The following is a 24,139-nucleotide window of genomic DNA, read 5'->3' as shown; positions in this document are numbered from 1 at the left end:
GCATAACAGCACAATACATACAGTATGTGTGTGTTTGTGTGTATGTGTATATATATATATATATATGCTGTATTAGGCTACAATGTGTGATTTTTTTTAAATTTTGGGATGGTGGTGTGCCACAGGATTTTTTAATGTAAAAAAGTGTGCCACAGCAAAAAAAAGGTTAAAAATCACTGATCTAGGTAATGTGCAGATTAAAGGGTCATGATACCCAATTTTTTTCTTTCATGATTTAGAAAGAGCGTGTCATTTTAAACAACTTTCTAATTTACTTCTATTATCTAATTTGCTTCATTCTCTTGATATCACTTGCTGAAAAGCATATCTAGATATGCTCAGTAGCTGCTGATTGGTTGCTGCACATAAAGGCCTTGTGTGATTGGCTCACACATGTACATTGCTATTTCTTCAACAAAGGATATCTAAAGAATTTAGCAAATTAGATAATAGAAGTAAATTGGAAAGTTGTTTAAAATTGCATGCCCTATCTGAATCATGAAAGTTTAATTTTGACTAGACTGTCCCTTTAACTAGCGTGATCCGTTAAAGTGCAGAAAAATTGTTTCATTTCTCAAATTACCTAGGTAATCTGAACATTACCTACTCTGCACTCGTTAAAGTGAAAATAAGATATTTTCTGGAACAGCAGCAACAGTATCATGTTATTTATTTATTTTGTTAAATTTAACTATAACAATTAATGAAATTAACATAATGTTATTTATTTATTTTGTTCAAGTGAACTATAACAAATCACTCGTTAAAGTGAAAATAAGATATTTATTAACTTATTGATATAGGAAATGAATTTGCAATTGCTTACTTATTTGTGCAATCTAAAAATTGGTGACACTTTGAATGACATAGCAGTAGTTTTTGCGACAAGCACACCTATTTGTGGTACATTTAGATTTGCAGTCACATTTTCTGAAACCCTGACCAGTACCAAGGGATTGTTTTATTACTGTTTGACCTAAAGATATTTCTACAGCAGGGACATCTTCTTTCGTTAAAAATCTCTCTTTGCAAACACTGAATTCAGATTTTGCATACAATTGATTTAAAATACCTGTTTTAGTACCAAGTTTATAAAGGCCATCCTCTGTTTTACTAAGAACCACAGCTAAAATCGACCGGGAATCAGTTTTTGCTCTGTCTACTTCGGGTACTTTAATTCTCGCAGTGACACCTTCATCGACATTTGTGTGCTTTGCATTAGAAACTGCTAACATTTTCTTTGCTTGCTTTTCTAAACCTTTCTTGGATTCATCACGCTGTATTTCTTTCATGTAATTAGCAAGAGTCCATGAGCTAGTGACGTATGGGATATACATTCCTACCAGGAGGGGCAAAGTTTCCCAAACCTCAAAATGCCTACAAATACACCCCTCACCACACCAACAAATTAGTTTTACAATCTTTGCCTCCTATGGAGGTGGTGAAGTAAGTTTGTGCTAGATTCTACGTTGATATGCGCTCCGCAGCAGGTTGGAGCCCGGTTTTCCTCTCAGCGTGCAGTGAATGTCAGAGGGATGTGAGGAGAGTATTGCCTATTTGAATTCAATGATCTCCTTCTACGGGGTCTATTTCATAGGTTCTCTGTTATCGGTCGTAGAGATTCATCTCTTACCTCCCTTTTCAGATCGACGATATACTCTTATATATACCATTACCTCTGCTGATTCTCGTTTCAGTACTGGTTTGGCTTTCTACTACATGTAGATGAGTGTCCTGGGGTAAGTAAGTCTTATTTTCTGTGACACTCTAAGCTATGGTTGGGCACTTTTTTATAAAGTTCTAAATATATGTATTCAAACATTTATTTGCCTTGACTCAGGATGTTCAACATTCCTTATTTTCAGACAGTCAGTTTCATATTTGGGATAATGCAAATGAATAAATCAATTTTTTTTTTACCTTAAAATTTGACTTTTTCCCTGTGGGCTGTTAGGCTCGCGGGGGCTGAAAATGCTTAATTTTATTGCGTCATTCTTGGCGCGGACTTTTTTGGCGCAACATTTTTTTTCTGTTTCTGGCGTCATACGTGTCGCCGGAAGTTGCGTCATTTTTGACGTTCTTTTGCGCCAAAAGTGTCGGCGTTCCGGATGTGGCGTCATTTTTGGCGCCAAAAGCATTTAGGCGCAAATAATGTGGGCGTCATTTTTGGCGCTAAAAAAATATGGGCGTCACTATTGTCTCCACATTATTTAAGTCTCATTATTTATTGCTTCTGGTTGCTAGAAGCTTGTTCACTGGCTTTTTTTCCCATTCCTGAAACTGTCATTTAAGGAGTTTGATCAATTTTGCTTTATATGTTGTTTTTTCTATTACATATTGCAAGATGTCCCACGTTGAAACTGAGTCAGAAGATACTTCTGGAAAATCGCTGCCTGATGCTGGAGCTACCAAAGCTAAGTGTATATGCTGTAAACTTATGGTATCTGTTCCTCCAGCTGTTGTTTGTACTGTTTGTCATGACAAACTTGTTAATGCAGATAATATTTCCTTTAGTACTGTTACATTACCTGTTGCTGTTCCGTCAACATCTAATACTCAGAGTGTTCCTGATAACATAAGAGATTTTGTTTCTAAATCCATTAAGAAGGCTATGTCTGTTAATCCTCCTTCTAGTAAACGTAAAAAGTCTTTTAAAACTTCTCATTTTTCAGATGAATTTTTAAATGAACATCATCATTCTGTTAATGGTTCTTCTGGTTCAGAGGATTCTGTCTCAGAGGTTGATGCTGATAAATCTTCATATTTATTTAAAATGGAATTTATTCGTTCTTTACTTAAAGAAGTCCTAATTGCATTAGAAATTGAGGATTCTGGTCCTCTTGATACTAAATCTAAACGTTTAGATAAGGTTTTTAAATCTCCTGTAGTTATTCCAGAAGTTTTTCCTGTCCCTAGTGCTATTTCTGAAGTAATTTCCAGGGAATGGAATAATTTGGGCAATTCATTTACTCCTTCTAAACGTTTTAAGCAATTATATCCTGTGCCATCTGACAGATTAGAGTTTTGGGACAAAATCCCTAAGGTTGATGGGGCTGTCTCTACTCTTGCTAAGCGTACTACTATTCCTACGGCAGATGGTACTTCCTTTAAGGATCCTTTAGATAGGAAAATTGAATCCTTTCTAAGAAAAGCTTACTTGTGTTCAGGTAATCTTCTTAGACCTGCTATATCTTTAGCGGATGTTGCTGCAGTTTCAACTTTTTGGTTAGAAGCTTTAGCGCAACAAGTAACAGATCATAATTCTCATAGCATTATTATTCTTCTTCAACATGCTAATAATTTTATTTGTGATGCCATCTTTGATATCATTAGAGTTGATGTCAGGTATATGTCTCTAGCTATTTTAGCTAGAAGAGCTTTATGGCTTAAAACTTGGAATGCTGATATGTCTTCTAAGTCTACTCTGCTTTCCCTTTCTTTCCAGGGTAATAAATTGTTTGGTTCTCAGTTGGATTCTATTATCTCAACTGTTACTGGAGGGAAAGGAACTTTTTTACCACAGGATAAAAAATCTAAAGGTAAATTTAGGTCTTATAATCGTTTTCGTTCCTTTCGTCACAACAAGGAACAAAAACCTGATCCTTCATTCTCAGGAGCGGTATCAGTTTGGAAACCATCTCCAGTCTGGAATAAATCCAAGCCTTTTAGAAAATCAAAGCCAGCTCCTAAGTCCTCATGAAGGTGCGGCCCTCATTCCAGCTCAGCTGGTAGGGGGCAGATTACGTTTTTTCAAAGAAATTTGGATCAATTCCGTTCACAATCTTTGGATTCAGAACATTGTTTCAGAAGGGTACAGAATTGGCTTCAAGATAAGGCCTCCTGCAAAGAGATTTTTTCTTTCCCGTGTCCCAGTAAACCCAGCGAAGGCTCAAGCATTTCTGAAATGTGTTTCAGATCTAGAGTTGGCTGGAGTAATTATGCCAGTTCCAGTTCTGGAACAGGGACTGGGGTTTTATTCAAATCTCTTCATTGTACCAAAGAAGGAGAATTCCTTCAGACCAGTTCTGGATCTAAAAATATTGAATCGTTATGTAAGGATACCAACATTCAAAATGGTAACTGTAAGGACTATCCTGCCTTTTGTTCAGCAAGGGCATTATATGTCTACAATAGATTTACAGGATGCATATTCCGATTCATCCAGATCACTATCAGTTTCTGAGATTCTCTTTCCTAGACAAGCATTACCAGTTTGTGGCTCTGCCGTTTGGCCTAGCTACAGCTCCAAGAATTTTTACGAAGGTTCTCGGTGCCCTTCTGTCTGTAATCAGAGAACAGGGTATTGTGGTATTTCCTTATTTGGACGATATCTTGGTACTTGCTCAGTCTTCACATTTAGCAGAATCTCATACGAATCGACTTGTGTTGTTTCTTCAACATCATGGTTGGAGGATCAATTTACCAAAAAGTTCATTGATTCCTCAGACACAGGTAACCTTTTTAGGTTTCCAGATAGATTCAGTGTCCATGACTCTATCTTTGACAGACAAGAGACGTCTAAAATTGATATCAGCTTGTCGAAACCTTCAGTCACAATCATTCCCTTCGGTAGCCTTATGCATGGAAATTCTAGGTCTTATGACTGCTGCATCGGGTGCGATCCCCTTTGCTCATTTTCACATGCGGCCTCTTCAGCTCTGTATGCTGAACCAGTGGTGCAGGGATTACACAAAGATATCTCAATTAATATCTTTAAAACCGATTGTACGACACTCTCTGACGTGGTGGACAGATCACCATCGTTTAGTTCAGGGGGCTTCTTTTGTTCTTCCGACCTGGACTGTAATTTCAACAGATGCAAGTCTGAAAGGTTGGGGAGCTGTGTGGGGGACTCTGACAGCACAAGGGGTTTGGGAATCTCAGGAGGTGAGATTACCGATCAATATTTTGGAACTCCGTGCAATTTTCAGAGCTCTTCAGTCTTGGCCTCTTCTAAAGAGAGAATAATTCATTTGTTTTCAGACAGACAATGTCAGAACTGTGGCATACATCAATCATCAAGGAGGGACTCACAGTCCTCTGGCTATGAAAGAAGTATCTCGAATTCTGGTATGGGCGGAATCCAGCTCCTGTCTAGTTTCTGCGGTTCATATCCCAGGTATAGACAATTGGGAAGCGGATTATCTCAGTCGCCAATCGTTACATCCGGGCGAATGGTCTCTTCACCCAGAGGTATTTCTTCAGATTGTTCAAACGTGGGGACTTCCAGAAATAGATTTGATGGCCTCTCATCTAAACAAGAAACTTCCCAGGTATCTGTCCAGATCCAGGGATCCTCAAGTGGTAGCAGTGGATGCATTGTCACTTCCTTGGAAGTATCATCCTGCCTATATCTTTCCGCCTCTAGTTCTTCTTCCAAGAGTAATCTCCAAGATTCTGAAGGAATGCTCGTTTGTTCTGCTGGTGGCTCCAGCTTGGCCTCACAGGTTTTGGTATGCGGATCTTGTCCGGATGGCCTCTTGCCAACCGTGGACTCTTCCGTTAAGGCCAGACCTTCTGTCGCAAGGTCCTTTTTTCCATCAGGATCTCAAATCCTTAAATTTAAAGGTATGGAGATTGAACGCTTGATTCTTAGTCAAAGAGGTTTCTCTGACTCTGTGATTAATACTATGTTACAGGCTCGTAAATCTGTATCTAGGAAGATATATTATAGAGTCTGGAAGACTTATATTTCTTGGTGTCTTTCTCATCATTTTTCCTGGCATTCTTTTAGAATTCCGAGAATTTTACAGTTTCTTCAGGATGGTTTGGATAAAGGTTTGTCTGCAAGTTCCTTGAAAGGACAAATCTCTGCTCTTTCTGTTCTTTTTCACAGAAAGATTGCTAATCTTCCTGATATTCATTGTTTTGTACAAGCTTTGGTTCGTATAAAACCTGTCATTAAGTCAATTTCTCCTCCTTGGAGTTTGAATTTGGTTCTGAGGGCTCTTCAAGCTCCTCCGTTTGAACCTATGCATTCATTGGACATTAAATTACTTTCTTGGAAAGTTTTGTTCCTTTTGGCCATCTCTTCTGCCAGAAGAGTTTCTGAATTATCTGCTATTTCTTGTGAGTCTCCTTTTCTGATTTTTCACCAGGATAAGGCGGTGTTGCGAACTTCTTTTACATTTTTACCTAAGGTTGTGAATTCCAACAACATTAGTAGAGAAATTGTGGTTCCTTCATTATGTCCTAATCCTAAGAATTCTAAGGAGAAATCATTGCATTCTTTGGATGTAGTTAGAGCTTTGAAATATTATGTTGAAGCTACTAAGAATTTCCGAAAGACTTCTAGTCTATTTGTTATCTTTTCCGGTTCTAGGAAAGGTCAGAAGGCCTCTGCCATTTCTTTGGCATCTTGGTTGAAATCTTTAATTCATCATGCTTATGTCGAGTCGGGTAAAACTCCGCCTCAAAGGATTACAGCTCATTCTACTAGGTCAGTTTCTACTTCCTGGGCGTTTAGGAATGAAGCTTCGGTTGATCAGATTTGCAAAGCAGCAACTTGGTCTTCTTTGCATACTTTTACTAAATTCTACCATTTTGATGTATTTTCTTCTTCTGAAGCTGTCTTTGGTAGAAAAGTACTTCAGGCAGCTGTTTCAGTTTGAATCTTCTGCTTATATTTTCAGTTTTTTTCTTTATAAGATTTAAACTTTATTTTTGGGTGTGGATTTTTTTCAGCGGAATTGGCTGTCTTTATTTTATCCCTCCCTCTCTAGTGACTCTTGCGTGGAAGATCCACATCTTGGGTAGTCATTATCCCATACGTCACTAGCTCATGGACTCTTGCTAATTACATGAAAGAAAACATAATTTATGTAAGAACTTACCTGATAAATTCATTTCTTTCATATTAGCAAGCGTCCATGAGGCCCACCCTTTTTTTGTGGTGGTTATGATTTTTTTGTATAAAGCACAATTATTCCAATTCCTTATATTTATGCTTCGCACTTTTTTCTTATCACCCCACTTCTTGGCTATTCGTTAAACTGATTTGTGGGTGTGGTGAGGGTGTATTTGTAGGCATTTTGAGGTTTGGGAAACTTTGCCCCTCCTGGTAGGAATGTATATCCCATACGTCACTAGCTCATGGACTCTTGTTCTTACATAAATTATGTTTTTCTGATCCACAAATGTTACAGATGTTGCACAATATATTCTTACCATACCCTTAAAACAATATTATATTTTGAATCTTCGCTAAAGAGCTTTGCGAAGAATCTTTTCTTCATTTTCCTCACCAATTCGGTGCTTGCTTGCATTCTAGGAGTAAATTCAGGAGCGCACTAAAAGTTGAGAAAGGAAATGCACTTTAACGATACGGCAGCCGTTAATGTGCACATTACCTAGGTAAAATGCAGAAAACTCTCGATTCCGCACTTTAACTGAGCAAATCAGTTAATCTGCAGATTAGCTAGGTAATGTGCACATTAACGGCTTTCGCACTTTAGCGGTAACATATATATATATATAGTATAAATAGTTTTTATATATATATATATATATATATATATATATATATATATATATATATATATATATATATATATATGTGTGTGTGTGTGTTTAATTTATTTGTGTTTGCTCAAAGGTGTTCCACTACTTAGATATGGTTGCATGGAAGAAAATACTGATAAAACATCTGTATTTTAATTGATCACATGGACAGATACACAAATGATGTTTCAATAGATACACCCAGTAATCATTGAATTGTGTAATTACATAAAAACATTTTAATAGCTAGACATGCAGACTGATAACTTGTATAATTTGATTAAAATATATTTAGCAATTAGCAGTATACAAATGGTAGCATTAGATACAGTAATATTGATGGGCAATTAAATGTACAGATTTAAAAAGGTAAACTGTAATAATTTTATATTATGATTATAGATATCTAAATACTTTGATGTACACATAGCCATACCGTACATACTTTTACATTATTTAATACATTTAATAAAGTCAAACTTAAACTTTCATGGTTCAGACAGATAATGCAATTTCAAGAGACAATTACTTCTAGTATCTAATTTACTTCAGACTCTTTGTATCCTTTTTTGAAAAGCATACCTAGGTAGGCTCAGTAGATGCAATGACCCACTGGGAGCTAGATGGCTATTGGTTGCAACATCTGTATGTCTCTTGTCTTTGGTTCATCAGATGTGTTCAGCTACCTCCCAGAAGTGCATTGTTTTCCTGAAGCTGATTTTAACTATGTGTTTAAGATTTCCAAATGTTAAAACATAGTTTTAAAAGCAATAGTGCAATAAATTATAACACATTTTTTAGCACTTTCATGTCCCTTTAAGTATTCTGTTCTTGATGCTAATTTTAGTTAACTTTTTTTTGTATTTCTCCAGTACATTTAATAACAGTGCTTGACATCAAACATGACATCCACGAAAATACGTGTAGCTGTGATAGGTGCTGGGGCTGCTGGCCTTTGCTGTGCCAGGCACCTGCTGTCTCAACCTCAGACCTTTGACAGTCCTGTATTATTTGAGATGTCGGGAGGGCTTGGGGGAACATGGGTTTATTCAGAAGGTGAAGCCAACATCCACTCCAGCATGTACAGAGACCTCAGGTAAGATCCACAAAAAGGGGGGGATTGGCATATTGATTGAATTATACTAGGAAAATATCTTAATACAATTGTACAAGTTCTGATTGGCTGCACACAATTGTAAAAATATTGCCAAACTGAGTAAAGCTGTGGAATTCACATGTTGCAAAAGAAACAATTATGTCAAGATTACATTTCTCACTGATATTTAAAGGGGCATAATAACGCAAAATGTACATGCTCTAATTCACTAGATAATGCCCTTTTACATTACTGAGCTCAGTTTGCTACAGAGTCGAACAAAATCCTTTAGAAAAGTCTATCTAGAGATTTTGCTTCCCCTTAAAGACTATGGGGATTTTTGTAGAAAGATCACGGCCTGTGAGTTGATTAGCAATCACACAACCATGCCAATCACCTGCTGTGTTAGCTCTATGTGGCTCCCAGGATGTACTTTAACTATGTGTTTAAATAATTTGTGTGGGTTAAACACATAGACTTGCAGGATTGATAATGTTAAAATGACATGCTCTAACAATTTATAAATATTAAATATTTGTGCTACAATACACAAAAATTGACTGCACTGTCAAACTTGAATGGGTGCTCACCAGCACTCACAGACAGCTGCACAGCTTTCAGTGACTCAGACAGTTAATTCCAGACAAGCCTGGGTGCAAAGCCCATAGGGAAAATGACAAAACAAAATTATTAACACAACACATAGAAAGTCTGGCACTCTCCTCCCTGAGTCCCTAACACAAAGCATTACCTTCAACCAAACATTCTAATTTGCATTGTGTGACTGTAGGTTAGGGACCCATTAATGCTGAAGCCAATCAGGGACAAGTATAAATTAACTCTGTGACGGATACTCCTGCTTCCTCCCTGCCGACTGCAGCTATGTAGCTGGCAAGTGACCACAGCCTGTAGCCACCCCTGATGCCCGCCAGCACCAGTACTCGGGGTCCCACCCTGTGGCAGACTCCAGCTATCCAGACTAGGTAGCTCTGCCAGAGTGTCCTTCCTCTGCCTGGAACAGGCTGCTATGTAGCCCAGGAAAGTGATTCTAGCAGGAGCCCACCCAAATAACTAGACAGACTAGCATTCAGGTGAAAATAGAACTGACTTTATTGGGACAACACACAGCTTTTATACATACAATCTCATCTTGATAACACAGGAGACAATGCCACAGTTTTTCCGCCATTCCCGCCCCTCCAGACTGACCGGCGCCTCCATAGCAACCATAGTCCCACAGAATCCCAGGACACAGTGGTGACGGTTTTGGGGTGATCCCGGGGGTGCGGCGGCACTTCCAGGGCCCCAGTCCAAAAAGCGGCGTGATTTGTTATTGGGGGCCGGAGATACAGCCCGTTGAAGTTATGGGGTAGGGGTGTCCAAAACCCCCGGTTCCCAAAGCAGCTCCCCTCTGGTAATTCCCCCACCTCTTGTCCTGCCTAGGGGCTACCAATCCCCAAAAGAGCGGAGCTCTGGGGCACATGGTTGCTGGAATGACCAGGGGTAAAGTTAGCTGGTGTCCTGCTGTCCTGTGACCGACCGGGAGTTCCAGGAGCCCGGACAGCCTGAGAGGGTTTAGGCGGGTGTCCGTGGTTAGGGCTACCAATCCCCAAAAGAGCGGAGCTCTGGGGCACATGGTTGCTGGAACGACCAGGGGTAAAGTTAGCGGGTGTCCTGCTGTCCTGTGACCGACCGCGAGTTCCAGGGGCCCGGCCAGCCTAGGAGGGTTTTCCTGGTCATACACCAGCTTTTCACAAGACAAGCAAACCAAAGCTTCCAGGAATTGTGGTTGCTCTGAGGAGCCCAAAACCACTGAGAAACAACAGGGGTGAGGTTGTAGGGGGGTGGGGGGTAGCCTTAGCTGTCTGGTGACAAACTCATGTTCAGACAGTCACTGTGTAGCATCTTGTAAGAATTATATAGTCTGTAAAATCGAGTAAATTACAGAAAAGAGGGCAAAATAATTAATTAAACAACATTGTACTTTTTTATTATTATACATAGTTAAGTATTTTATAGGAAATTACATTTTTAGCTGTGTTCCTTGGGCACTATATTTGGACTGTTGGAGCAATTTGCCAGCCTTTATATATTCACTATTTTTAGTAGTGCTTGAAGTGACATTAAACATTAGCTATGATATAATAAACTACTGATTTAATTACTCATCCCAGATTTAATAGTTAATTAACACCTCACTCTTGGGATTGACCTCTTAAGGGTTATAATCATTTCTGAAGTTGCACTAGACGAGCTGCCCACCAACCACTTGCTACCTACAAGCCTAGGCTTTTTTGTTTTTAAGTATATGTCAATATGGCCTTACAGATTATTAAAAGTCATATGACCTGCGCTATTGGTAGGAACCAGTACGTACTCCCTTTACATTCAGGCTAGTGAGCATAGTGAGGGAAATATTTGTCAACATTCATAGAAGGTCCCTCTTTACTCTTACAAGTCTAGATTAAAGGCACCCAGGAGCATGGTTTCAAGCAATGGTTTGGGCAGTGCAACTTCTGATTGGCTGTACCACTTGATGACATACACTTTAAAAAAAAAAACTTCTGGTGACATATTAGCTATGATAGATGGGGAGAGTAATTAATTACAACATGTCACATTTGCATCACTGACCCTAGCTAACTGTGTTTCACCCCTACAAAAGGGTTACACTGTACACACATAGGCAAAGTTATGCCTAGGAGCAATAAGCGTTACTGGAAACCACCAGTTAGCCAATCAGGAGTGGCAGCTACACGTACCTGCCAATCAGCAGCAATTTTCTACTTAGGAACTACAATGAGTCCGGGTCCCAAGCAGGACTTTAACTTTGCAGGAGTTAAATACCTAGTTGTCTAGGGTCAGTTCTGCAACAATTATAGCATGCATGCCCCTTTAATTCCATGAAGCTATAAGGTAACAATGAGAGTTACAAATTAGCAAAGTTGAAGGGACATGAAACCCATTTTTTTTTCTTTCATGATTTAGAAAGAGCATGTAATTTTAACCAACTTTCCAATTTACTTCTATTATCTAATTTGCTTCATTCCCTTGATATCCTTTGCTGAAAAGCATATCTAGATAGGCTCAGTAGCTGCTGATTGGTTTCTGCACATAAATGCCTCATGTGATTGGCTCACCCATGTGCATTGCTATTTCTTCAACAAGGGATATCTAAAGAATGAAGCAAATTAGATAACAGAAGTAAATTGGAATGTTGTTTAAAATTGTATTCTCTATCTGAATCATGAAATAAATATTTTGTGTTTCATTTCCCTTTAAAGAGTAAATGCCAGTGTATTGCCCAATGATGCAGTTCATTATTTAATTATGACAATTATTGCAGAACCAACCTTCCTAAAGAGGTCATGGCATTCCCTGATTTCCCCTTTGACTCTTCTCATCCATCCTTCATTCATCACACTGATGTATTAAGGTACCTAGAAGAATACGCAGACAGATTCTGCATACAACCCCATATCAAGGTGAGAAGGATAGATATAGATATACATAATATGTATCAGCAATTAAGAACAGAATTTTAAAAGTCTTTATATTAAAGATAAGTTTTAAAATCATTTAACATTCATTTTGTTAGCAAAAATTTACAAGGTTTTGACATTAAAGGGATAGGGAAGTCAAAATTCGACTTGCACGATTCCGATAAACCATGTCATTTTAAGACACTTTAAAATTCACTTGTCAAATTTACTATTTTTTCTTGGTATCCTTTGTTGAAAACAATATGTACTTATCATATGCTACAGGGAGCTAGCCACTCCCAGTAGTGCATCTCTGCTCTGGAGCTGACTTTAAAGGGACAGTCAAGTCCAAAATAAGCTTTCATGATTCAAATAGGGCATGTAATTTTAAACAACTTTCCAATTGACTTTTATCACCAATTTTGATTTGTTCTCTTGGTATTCTTAGTTGAAAGCTAAACCTAGGAGGTTCATATGGTAATTTATTAGACCTTGAAGGCTGCCTCTAATGTGAATGCATTTTGACCACTAGAGGGCGTTAGTTCATGTGTTTCATATAGATAACATTGAGCTCATGCACGTGAACCTAGGAGTAAAATGCAAGTCTGTCAAAAGAACTGAAATAAGGGGGCAGTTTGCAGAGGCTTAGATACAAGGAAATCACAGAGGTAAACCATGTATTATTATAACCGTTAGTTAAGCAAAACTGGGGAATGGGTAATAAAGGGATTATCTATCTTTTTAAACAACAGCAATTTTGGTGTTCATTATCCCTTTAACTATGTGTTTAATCTATTTTCAGTTGTTAAACACATAGTTATATGCAAGCAATAGTGCATTTTCTTTTTGCACTTTTATATCTCTTTAAGCACATCTAATAAACCTATTAATATCCCTGATCTCTCTTGCTATGGTCAGCTAAGAACAATTTGTGCTCTAAGCAATCACAATGTAGTGTGTTGCAGATCAGTTAAATACTTACGTATATATACACACTCCACCCTCTTCTTAAGATAAAGAAACATGAACCATTTTGCTGAAGTGTTTTACAGCAAAAGCAAGCAACGCAAATAATGTTTGTTTATACTGCAATGTTGTTTTATTTTATTAAACAATTTGTGCCAGATTACAAGTGGGGCGGTATTTAACGTTTCCGCTCGCGTACTAACTCCGTTAGAAGTAAGCTCGTATTATAAGGTGAAAGTAAAATGTTTTCACTTGCTCACTTATCCGATACGCAAAAAAAGCTGAAGCTAGGATATTACGCATGTTTACATATTCCCAATGGAAGGCAATGGAGCAAAAAAAGTGGAAAAATCTAACACCCTACTCGTGTGCAAACCCTGTCACAAATTTTCTATTGCGCTAACCCGGCATGAATATATTAATATTTCACATTCCAATGTTTTTCACATAGAAGAATATGTTTTCTTTATTTATAAATACATATTTCTACATATATCTCATATTTTGTTTGGTAAAATATATATCTATTTATAAAGAGTTATAGATATATATAGGAATAGCTATTTTAAAATACTTAGAACATATGGGAAATCCCCTATGTGAAGAACATAGGAATGGGAAATATTTACAGTAAAATACATAGGTTAAACCATTATTAAATATTAAAATTGAATATAAATCATTTTTCATGTTTTCAGGTATTTGACTGCAAAGGGCTCCAACACACACACACACACACACACATATATATATATATATATATATATATATATATATATATATATATATATATATATATATATATACAGTGTGTGTGTGTGTGTGTGTGTATGTATGTATATATATATACATATATATATGTGTGTATGTAAATACATATATACACACATATAAATACATCTGTACACACATACTTATATACATACATACACATATTAAAGGGTACAAATAAAGCAAAATGTCACAGTTCCAGTGTAAGAATAGGCAGGGAGAGATTCTAAAAGTTTAAAAGTACAATTTATTTATACTTGCATTAAAATAGTGATTCAATCACAGCAAACTGACAGACACCACGGCTGACGCGTTTCCTGCCTCACAGGCAGTTCATCAGAGCCACCATGAACTGCCCGTGAGACAGGAAACGCGTCAGCCGTGGTGTCTGTCAATTTGCTGTGCCTGTATAACTATTTTAATGCAAGTATAAATAAATTGTACTTTTAAACTTTTAGAATCTCTCCCTGCCTATTCTTACACTGGAACTGTGACATTTTGCTTTATTTGTATCCTGGAATCAATGGGTTTTGGAGAGCCCTAGCAGCTCTCACCTGTATTACTTAACAGGTGTTATACAGGGGCTGCACGCTGTAAGCAATGCCGACACTTTCTGCATTGCAAGGAACACGCTAGCTACAGTGATTGAAATAGCGTGCAAGAGACGTTTCTTTTCGAGTTGTGTTGCTTTCTACAGGTGTGGTAAGTCCTCTGTTATTGTTTATTTGGAATGTTCACGTATACATATTTGACTTGGTGATATCCGCTATAGTGGGATTCCTGTTTGGAGTTGTTTTCACCAAGGAAACGTTTATTCACATTACTGTTCATATACACTGCTAACAAACAACCAATACGTTTTTGGACATCACATATTAAAGGGACAGAACATTTAAAAAAATAATGTTATATAATTCTGCAGAATTATATAACATTATCTTAGCGACAGCTTTAAAAATCAAAGGATTTTAGAGATTTTAACTTTCAAAGTTGCACTTACCTTTTCTCCTCTCCATGATCTTAGGTCTTCTTTTTCAAAAGTGCTTCGTGGGCGCGCTGTCTAATCACAGCATGCCTGATCGCACTATTGAACTAAATGTAGCACGCGCCCACTACCAGACCAGACAGGTGTATGTATGCATATATATTTTAAAGCACTTTGCAGCCCTTTTTTTCAAATACCTTATACCATCTATTTTTTAACCCTAATAACATTTTTAATTATTATTTTTTTTTAAATAATTTTTTATCAGACAGTGTTAATATAAGTGTAACTGTACATTTATGTTGTGTTTTATGTAAGCGGCACGCATTCAATTTGATTGCACTTGACCAAACGCGTTTACAATCAGTGCATAATTCGCACGCTATTTCCGTTGCACGCAAAAAGACGGAAAAACGCGATATCACTTGTGCACTACAGTTAGCGCGTCTCTTGTCATATAGCCCATAGTTAGTATACCATCAAGTCTATTGAAGTTTTGAATATAAGATATTTCAGATCTTATCTTTGATTAAAGGACAATTAAATGCAGTGGAATTGCATAATTAACAAATATATAATAAAAATGCAAAGAACTAAGTCTGAATTTCAAATGAGTATTAGATTTGTTTTCTGACAAATGCCAAAGTTAGTTAAATTTTCCTTCCCTCTGCATTACATAACATCCATCAGCCGATAACAAAACGCACAATCGTATATGCTGTGAACTCTTGCATGTGCTCAGTAGGGGTTGATGCCTCAGGAAATTTGCATATAAATAGACTGTGTACATTTTTTATAATAGAAGTGAACTTCTTTCACTCACATCCTCCTTCGGTCTCTCACAATCCACCCAAACTCACCGTGATGGACACTCCATCGACCTGGTATTTTCCTACCTCTGCTCTATATCTGGTATTTTCCTACCTCTGCTCTATATCTGACACCACCTGTCGCCCTTTTCCCATTTCAGACCATCACCTGGTCACCTATAATATTAATGCAACAGCTAAACCCACTTCTCCATCCCGCCCCAGCACCTGTAGAAATACACATGCTGTGGATCCGCTCCAATTTTCAAAAATCATTCAAAATCTCCTCCCTCACACCTCCACTATAACCTGCCCTGATCTCGCTACAGCCCACTATAACAAAACTCTCTCCTCTGCATTAGACACACTTGCCCCTCCCCAGCTGCGCAAAACACCACGCCGTCAGTTACAGCCCTGGCATGCTCAGCAAACACGCTATTTGCAAAAATGCTCCCGTACTGCTGAGCGTGTCTGGAGGAAAACTCACTCTGAACCCGATTTCATACACTATAAGTTTATTCTTCGTTCATAAACTTCCGCCCTTCACTTAGCCAAACAAACTTCTCTTCTCTCATATCTACTCTTTCCTCAAACCCTAAACGACTCTTCTCCACCTTTAACTCTCTCCTCTAACCACCTGCTCCACCACCCCCGCCTGTCTTTAATGCTCAAGACCTGGCAGACTACTTTTTAAACAAAACACATACTATCCGAAGCAACATCCCAACACCAACCTGCAATACTCCAACAACAGGCCCAATTACTCCCTCTGCCACCCTCTGTAACTTCCATCCAACCACTGAGAATGAAGTTTCTTCCTTACTATCTTCCTCACGCCTCAATACCTGCCCACTCGACCCTATCCCTTCCCATCTAATTCCCTCCCTATCTTCCACCCTCACTCCTGCTCTTACCCACATCTTCAACCTATCTCTCTCTACCGGCTCATTCCCATCTTCTTTCAAACACGCAAAAGTCACTCCCATACTCAAAAAACCCTCCCTCAACCCTAATTCTCCTGAAAGCTACCGCCCCATATCACTGCTTCCACTAACATCAAAACTCCTTGAAAAATGAGTTTACAATCGCCTAACCAACTTCCTGTCCGCCAACTCCTTGCTTGACCCACTGCAATCCGGATTCCGCCCAAAACACTCAACTGAGACTGCCCTTACCAAGGTCACAAACGATCTTCTCTCTGCTAAAAATATTGGCCACTACTCTATACTCATCTTACTTGACCTCTCAGCTGCCTTCGACACAGTTGACCACCCCCTCCTCCTACAGACCCTTAGCTCTTTTGGCCTCTGTGACACTGCTCTTTCCTGGATTCACTCCTATCTTTCTCACAGGTCTTTTTCTGTGTCATTTGCCGGCGACTCCTCCTCTCCTATGCCTCTGTCTGTTGGAGTACCTCAAGGATCTGTTCTGGGTCCTCTACTCTTCTCCATCTATACTTCTTCGCTAGGTAAACTTATCAACAGTTATGGTTTCAAATATCAAATCTATGCTGATGACACCCAGATCTACCTTTCCACCCCTGCTCTCTCTCCCTCTGTCCTCTCTCATGTCAGCAACTGCTTATCTGGTATTTCTTCCTGGATGGCCTCTCACCACCTAAAGATTAACATGTCCAAGACTGAGCTCCTTCTTATCCCCCCCTCAAGCTCTACGCCGACTTCTGACTTCTCTATCCCTGTTGACGGCATCACCATTTCCCCATCGCCCCAAGTCCGCTGCCTCAGAGTCACACTTGACTCAAACTTATCCTTCATCCCCCATATCCAATTGCTTTCTACATCCTGCCGCAATCATCTACTCAATATTTCTAAAATTCGCCCTTTTCTGAGCGCTGACACCACAAAGCAAATAATCCACTCCCTTGTTATCTCCCGACTTGACTACTGCAACAACCTACTCGCTGGCCTTCCTCTTTCCCGCCTCTCCCCCCTTCAATCCATCCTAAATGCCTCTGCCAGGCTGATCCACCTCTCCCGTCGTTCTGTATCTGCTGCACCTCTCTGGGAGTCCCTTCATTGGCTCCCCATTCACAGCAGAATTAAATTCAAAATTCTCACCCTTACATACAAAACTCTCACCAATGCCGCTCCCCTATACCTATCCTCTCTAATACACAAGTATACTCCAGCCCGTCCACTAAGATCCAACAATGACCTGCTCCTTGCATCCGCAACTATCACCTCCTCTCATGCTAGACTGCAGGACTTCTGTCGTGCAGCACCTACCCTCTGGAACACTCTCCCTCATGCTGTCAGGCTTTGCCCTAACCTGTCTTCTTTTAAATGCTCCCTGAAGACTTTTCTGTTCAGGGAAGCCTACCACCCAACTCAATAATAAATTAATTTCACTTACCTAATATTTCCCTCATCTAACTCTGTATTAACATCTTTCTCAATCTTGCAGTCCTCACCTCCTGTTTCCCAACCTCCTACCCTTCTAGATTGTAAGTTCCCACGGGAATAGGGCCCTCACTCCCTCCTGTATGTGTTTGTAAATTTTGTCCTGTATCTTACAAGTCTTGTATTGTTTTATTTAAATGAATTGTATCCATGGACAGCGCTGCGGAATATGTTGGCGCTTAATAAATAAAGTATAATAATAATATATAAATATAATAATAATAATAATAATAATAAAAATTGTGTGCTCTGTCTGAATCATGAAAGTTTCATTTTGACTTTGGTGTTCTTAAAAGGGAATGAATACTATTTGGTATATATCATTGTGTTTCATATTAGTTATTCATTGTGTTTAAATTGCATTATATCACAATTTGCATTTTTAGAACTAAACCTATCCTGATTACATAATTACTGCTAGATCTTTCAGAAATAGACACAGCTAGAAGCTATAAAATATATAAACTGATCATAACTAGAGCCTTTCACCTGTATTCAAATAAGGGACAGTCAAGTCAAATATAGACTTTCATTATTTAGATACAGTGTGTAATTTTCAACAACTTTCCTATTTACTTTTATTATTTATTGTGCTTCACTCTCTTTGTATCCTTTGTTGAAAATCATATCTAAGTAGGCTGAGGAGCATCAAAACATCTACTAGGAGCTAATTGCTGATTGATGACTGCACATATATGCCTCTTGTCATTGTCTTACTGATGTGTTCAGTTAGCTCGCAGCTGTGCATTGGTTTTACTTCAAAAAAGGATACCAAGAGACTGAAACAAATTTGATAATAGAAGTAAATTGGAAAATTTTATGCGCTATCTGAATCATGAAAAAACTATTTTGGGTTTAATGTTCCTTTAATGTGGGTATAAGTCAGGGGAACCTTATTAGACTTTAATTAAAACAGCAAATAAACTCATCTAAGGTTCTTCCATCTCGTTGCAGTTTAACTGCCGTGTAGTCTCAGTTTTACCGGTGCTGGGGGAAGGGAGCAATGACAAAGTCCCCTGGAATGTGACGTCCTACACAAAAGGTGACAAGGGGCCAGTGACACAGAGATATGATGCTGTCATGGTGTGTGTAGGGTAAGAGATTAATTTGCCTTGAACTTTCCCTGAATTCTTTACTTCCCGACCTTATTCCTTTCCATTGTTTCTGTGCCTATGGGCTACATTTAAGGGGCCGTGAAGCCTGCGGCCGATAGTTAAGAAGCAGTGGTCATCAGACTGCTGCTTCTTAACCTATATACCAACTCTTAAAGGGACATGATACCCAAAAGTCTCTACTCTTTCCCTCTATCGTCACACAATGTGTTCTCTGTAATCATCATCATTAGTTGTTTTCCTTTTATTTTGTTCTTTTTCTCCCATGATCTCTCTCTCTCTCTTTGCAGACACTACTCTCGTCCTTTTATTCCAGACATCCCTGGCATTGAAACATTCCAAGGTGAGATTGGATATTATTGATTTAACTATTTATTAATATCAAAATAAGCTACCCATTAGTGCAGTATAAAAGATGCAGTGAAGAAGGACAGAGCGATCATTGATTGTATAATGGCAAAGTTCATGACTCCTACTGTTTCCCTTTTAATAATCATTTAGCTGTAACACAGACACAGTGTGCAGAGCCCACAGTGAGGTCTTAGTATTCTTTGCACTGAGATTTTCACCCTGTGGTGGTTCTACATATACCACAATACATTACTGGCCGTGTACTCCTCATATATCATTACATCTTGTTTCCACATGGCCATTTAAAGCAGGAACGGCTACAGCCTGTAAACTGTGTTGCTTATTTGACAGGCGAACCTGAATGTATTTTCTGAGAACTCTGCATAGGAATTATATGCATACAGGGGTTTGATATGTGCTGTTCACAATATTGAAGAAGTGTAAATTACATTGTCTTACTGCTTGTTTCTTTTTCTCTGAATAGTACTCATTACAGGAAGTACTGTAGACCCCTTGTCTTTTATGGATAAATTCCTAGAACCATGTAAAATGTCCAGTAAAGGTAAATCTGGTGATAGGAAACAAGAGTAACCTAGATAGCTCAGCTAATTCCTCAAGTAAAAATGGGGATACCATGTCTGACCCCAAAGAATCTCATTCTATAGTACTTTAGCCGGAGAGGTCAAGCAAATAACTACTCATTTTAATGAAGCGGAGGAGAGGATTTTAATGTTGCGCACACTAAAAAGGTAGAGGATTTGACACATCAGAACCAGCTGCTACACCAGCGCCTGGAAGTTCTGGAAAAACAGATCCAGGCGTAATAATGTACGTTTGGTGGGCCTACCTGAATCTGTCAAACCCTCAGAAATAATACGCTTCATTGAACAAACTCTGCCAACCTTACTAGGTATAGCTGCAGGCATTCTCAGGGGTAGTGTGGAGAGAGCACATAGGGTGGGGCCAAAAAGACAAAATGCCAGAGAGGGCTTACCCGTAAACAGGTGAAGATTACATTTTTACATTTTCAGGTGAAAATACAGGTGTTACGGGCCTATCGCAGACTCCCCTCTTTAATGTTTGAAAATGCCAAACTCCTACTTTTCCAAGATTACTCCGTGGAGTTGATGAGGAAACGAAGAGAGTTCTCTGCGATTTGCTCCACCTTGAACAGAGAGGGCCGAAAGGTATACTTACTATATCCTGCTAGGCTGAAACTGATGACTGCTAATGGCCCCAAATACTTTGACTAACCCTTGGAGGCTCAGGACTTCCTAAGAGGGGCTCAAACACGGCCAGACAATCCTCACAATGGAGCAATGCATATTGATCCGGATGGAAAAATGATAGGGTACTTAAGCTTTCATACTGCGTTTTTCAATAACTGGGTACGAATTGAGGCTGCCTATAGCGCTGATGCCTCCTTTCATAGTAGGTACTTAATATTGAAATCACAGCAAAACTACACTTGGAGTGAGATCTTTGGCATTATTCTTGCCATACTAAGGTTAACTGTTTTGTTTGAGTTTTCATTGTTGACACTCCTTAATGTATTACAAAAGATACTGTCTTGGGAAAAGGAATGTTTATGCCAACATGTAGTGCTAAAGGGCTTAATGTGTATATCAATGTTGTTTTTATTGTTGCTTACAGTATTAACGTAAATGTTTGTGTGTTCTCACTGTTGGGATTCGTTTTGGGCCTCTGCAAGCACCAAAATGCTGCTCCCGGTTATCACACATCTCATAGCGCAGCCCGCTCTCCCACAATGTTGCATAATCAAGAGTTTCGCTGCCTGAGGAATATGTTGCGTTTTGGAAATCCCAATAGTGAGCACACAAATCCTCATGGATTAGCTTGGCTGATCCAGTGTTTATTTCAAATATTATTACTGTTATTAATTAATGTGAAACCTATAGAGTGTCTGTTACTGGGATTTGCATCTACTTGCCACTATGCTAGGTATGTGACTACACATACTATGTGGGAGGTGGCCAGTGGCGTATTTAGGTTTTGTGCTGCCCTAGGCACTCAAAATTCTGCTGCCACCCCCCTAGGTTTTAGACTTTTTTCGGCCATAATATTTTTACACCCCAGGACTTGCATGTATGTATGTGTATGTGTGTATAAATATATGTATGTATATACAGTGGGGCAAAAAAGTATTTAGTCAGCCACCAATTGTGCAAGTTCTCCCACTTAAGAAGATGAGAGAGGCCTGTAATTTCCATCATAGGTATACCTCAACTATGAGAGACAAAATGTGGAAACAAATCCAGACAATCACATTGTCTGATTTGGATAGAATTTATTTGCATATTATGGTGGAAAATAAGTATTTGGTCACCTACAAACAAGCAAGATTTCTGGCTCTCACAGATCTGTATCTTCTTCTTTAAGAGGCTCCTCTGTCCTCCACTCATTATGGCACCTGTTTGAACTTGTTATCAGTATAAAAGACACCTGTCCACAACCTCAAACAGTCACACTCCAAACTCCACTATGGTGAAGACCAAAGAGCTGTCTAAGGACACCAGAAACAAAATTGTAGACCTGCACCAGGCTGGGAAGACTGAATCTGCAATAGGCAAGCAGCTTGGTGTGAAGAAATCAACTGTGGGAGCAAAAATTAGAAAATGGAAGACATACAAGACCACTGATAATCTCCCTCGATCTGGGGCTCCACGCAAGATCTCACCCCGTGGGGTCAAAATGATCACAAGAACGGTGAGCAAACATCCCAGAACCACACGGGGGGACCTAGTGAATGACCTGCAGAGAGCTGGGACCAACATAACAAAGGCTACCATCAGTAACACACTACGCCGCCAGGGACTCAGATCCTGCAGTGCCAGACGTGTCCCCCTGCTTAAGCCAGCACATGTCCGGGCCCATCTGAAGTATGCTAGAGAGCATTTGGATGATCCAGAAGTGGATTGGGAGAATTTCATATGGTCAGATAAAACCAAAGTAGAACTGTTTGGAGGAGAGAGAATGCTGAGTTGAAACCAAAAAACACCATACATACTGTGAAGCATGGGGGTGGCAACATCATGCTTTGGGGCTGTTTCTCTGCAAAGGGAACAGGACGACTGATCCGTGTACATGAAAGAATGAATGGGGCCATGTATCATGAGATTTTGAGTGCAAACCTCCTTCCATCAGCAAGGGCATTGAAGATGAAACGTGGCTGGGTCTTTCAGCATGACAATGATCCCAAACACACTGCCCGGGCAACGAAGGAGTGGCTTCGTAAGAAGCATTTCAAGGACCTGGAGTGGCCTAACCAGTCTCCAGATCTCAGCCCTATAGAAAACCTTTGGAGGGAGTTGAAAGTCTGTGTTGCCCAGCGACAGCCCCAAAACATCACTGCTGTAGAGGAGATATGCATGCAGGAATGGGCCAACATACCAGCAACAATGTGTGACAACCTTGTGAAGAGTTACAGAAAACGTTTGACCTCTGTCATTGCCAACAAAGGATATATAACAAAGTATTGAGATGAAGTTTTGATATTGACCAAATACTTATTTTCCACCATAATATGCAAATAAATTCTTTCCAAATCAGACAATGTGATTGTCTGGATTGTTTTCCACATTTTGTCTCTCATAGTTGAGGTATACCTATGATGAAAATTACAGGCCTCTCTCATCTTCTTAAGTGGGAGAACTTGCACAATTGGTGGCTGACTAAATACTTTTTTGCCCCACTATATATATATATATATATATATATATATATATATGTATTTGTGTATATATATATATATATATATATATATATATATATATATATATATATATATATATATATATATTGTGTGTGTGTGTGTGTGTGTATGTATGTGTGTATATATATATATATATATATATATATATACATGCACACACAAAGCACAGACACAGCATTACTAATATTTCCTGTCCTCGCTCCTTGTCAGCCCTAGCCTACCAGCCCGCTCTCATTAGTGTGCACTGTGCGGCAGCTAACACTTAATGCCTCCTCTGCTAGCAACATTAATATTTTATTGCCTAATTAAGTGTTGCTGTCACAGTGCACACTAATGAGAAAATTCCTACCTACTGTCAGGACTCAGGCCGCCCCTACCTGAGTTAGGTGACAGTCCTCCTCCACATGAGTCTCCGGCTGTCTGTCGCAACTGACTGGACTCCTTCTTCTTCTCTTAACCCCTGTTGCCGCCTCAAGCCATGTGCGTGCACTAGCGTAAAACCCCCCCCCACAAATAAATGCAATTGGCTGAGAGTGTTTGAAGTGGCACTTTCAAGTTTAATTTTTTTTTTCTTTAAATGATTAGCCGCATATTCAGTGCAGCCACGGCAAGTGCCGCCCCTCAAAATCTGCCGCCCTAGGCATCAGCCTCATTGGCCTATGCCTTAATACGCCCCTGGAGGTGGCCCTTCGTGGGCACGCCCCTCTTTGGGACCATTGGGAGCCTGTCATGCTTTTTATCTCTATTTTTAATCATTGGGTAATTGGTGTTTACCATAATATTCTTGATTTTCTTTTAATTCTGCAAAATATGGATAGAAATGACTCCCCAATGAAAAGAGGTATACCTAAAGCATTAAACATTGGGCGGACCAATAAAGGTCTGAAATATAATATCATTTTTTTTCCCTCTCT

At 39.1% G+C, this 24,139-nt stretch overlaps 1 protein-coding gene across 1 annotated transcript in view; it reads left to right on the top strand.

Moving 5' to 3' along the window:
- LOC128663776 (uncharacterized) overlaps window positions 1-24,139 on the top strand; it is a 51,849-nt gene that overhangs the window by 1,714 nt on the left and 25,996 nt on the right. The window contains exons 2-5 of the mRNA XM_053718273.1: window positions 8,373-8,596; window positions 11,943-12,081; window positions 18,984-19,123; window positions 19,432-19,484. Coding sequence (XP_053574248.1) covers window positions 8,403-8,596; window positions 11,943-12,081; window positions 18,984-19,123; window positions 19,432-19,484 — 526 coding nt within the window. The 5' untranslated portion in view covers window positions 8,373-8,402. The remainder of the gene's footprint in view (window positions 1-8,372; window positions 8,597-11,942; window positions 12,082-18,983; window positions 19,124-19,431; window positions 19,485-24,139) is intronic.

This window comes from Bombina bombina, chromosome 6 (genome assembly GCF_027579735.1).
Source record: "Bombina bombina isolate aBomBom1 chromosome 6, aBomBom1.pri, whole genome shotgun sequence".
Classification (NCBI taxonomy): domain Eukaryota; kingdom Metazoa; phylum Chordata; class Amphibia; order Anura; family Bombinatoridae; genus Bombina; species Bombina bombina.
The sequence above is the reverse complement of the archived record's forward strand: the minus strand, read 5'-3'. Positions and strand labels throughout refer to the sequence as shown.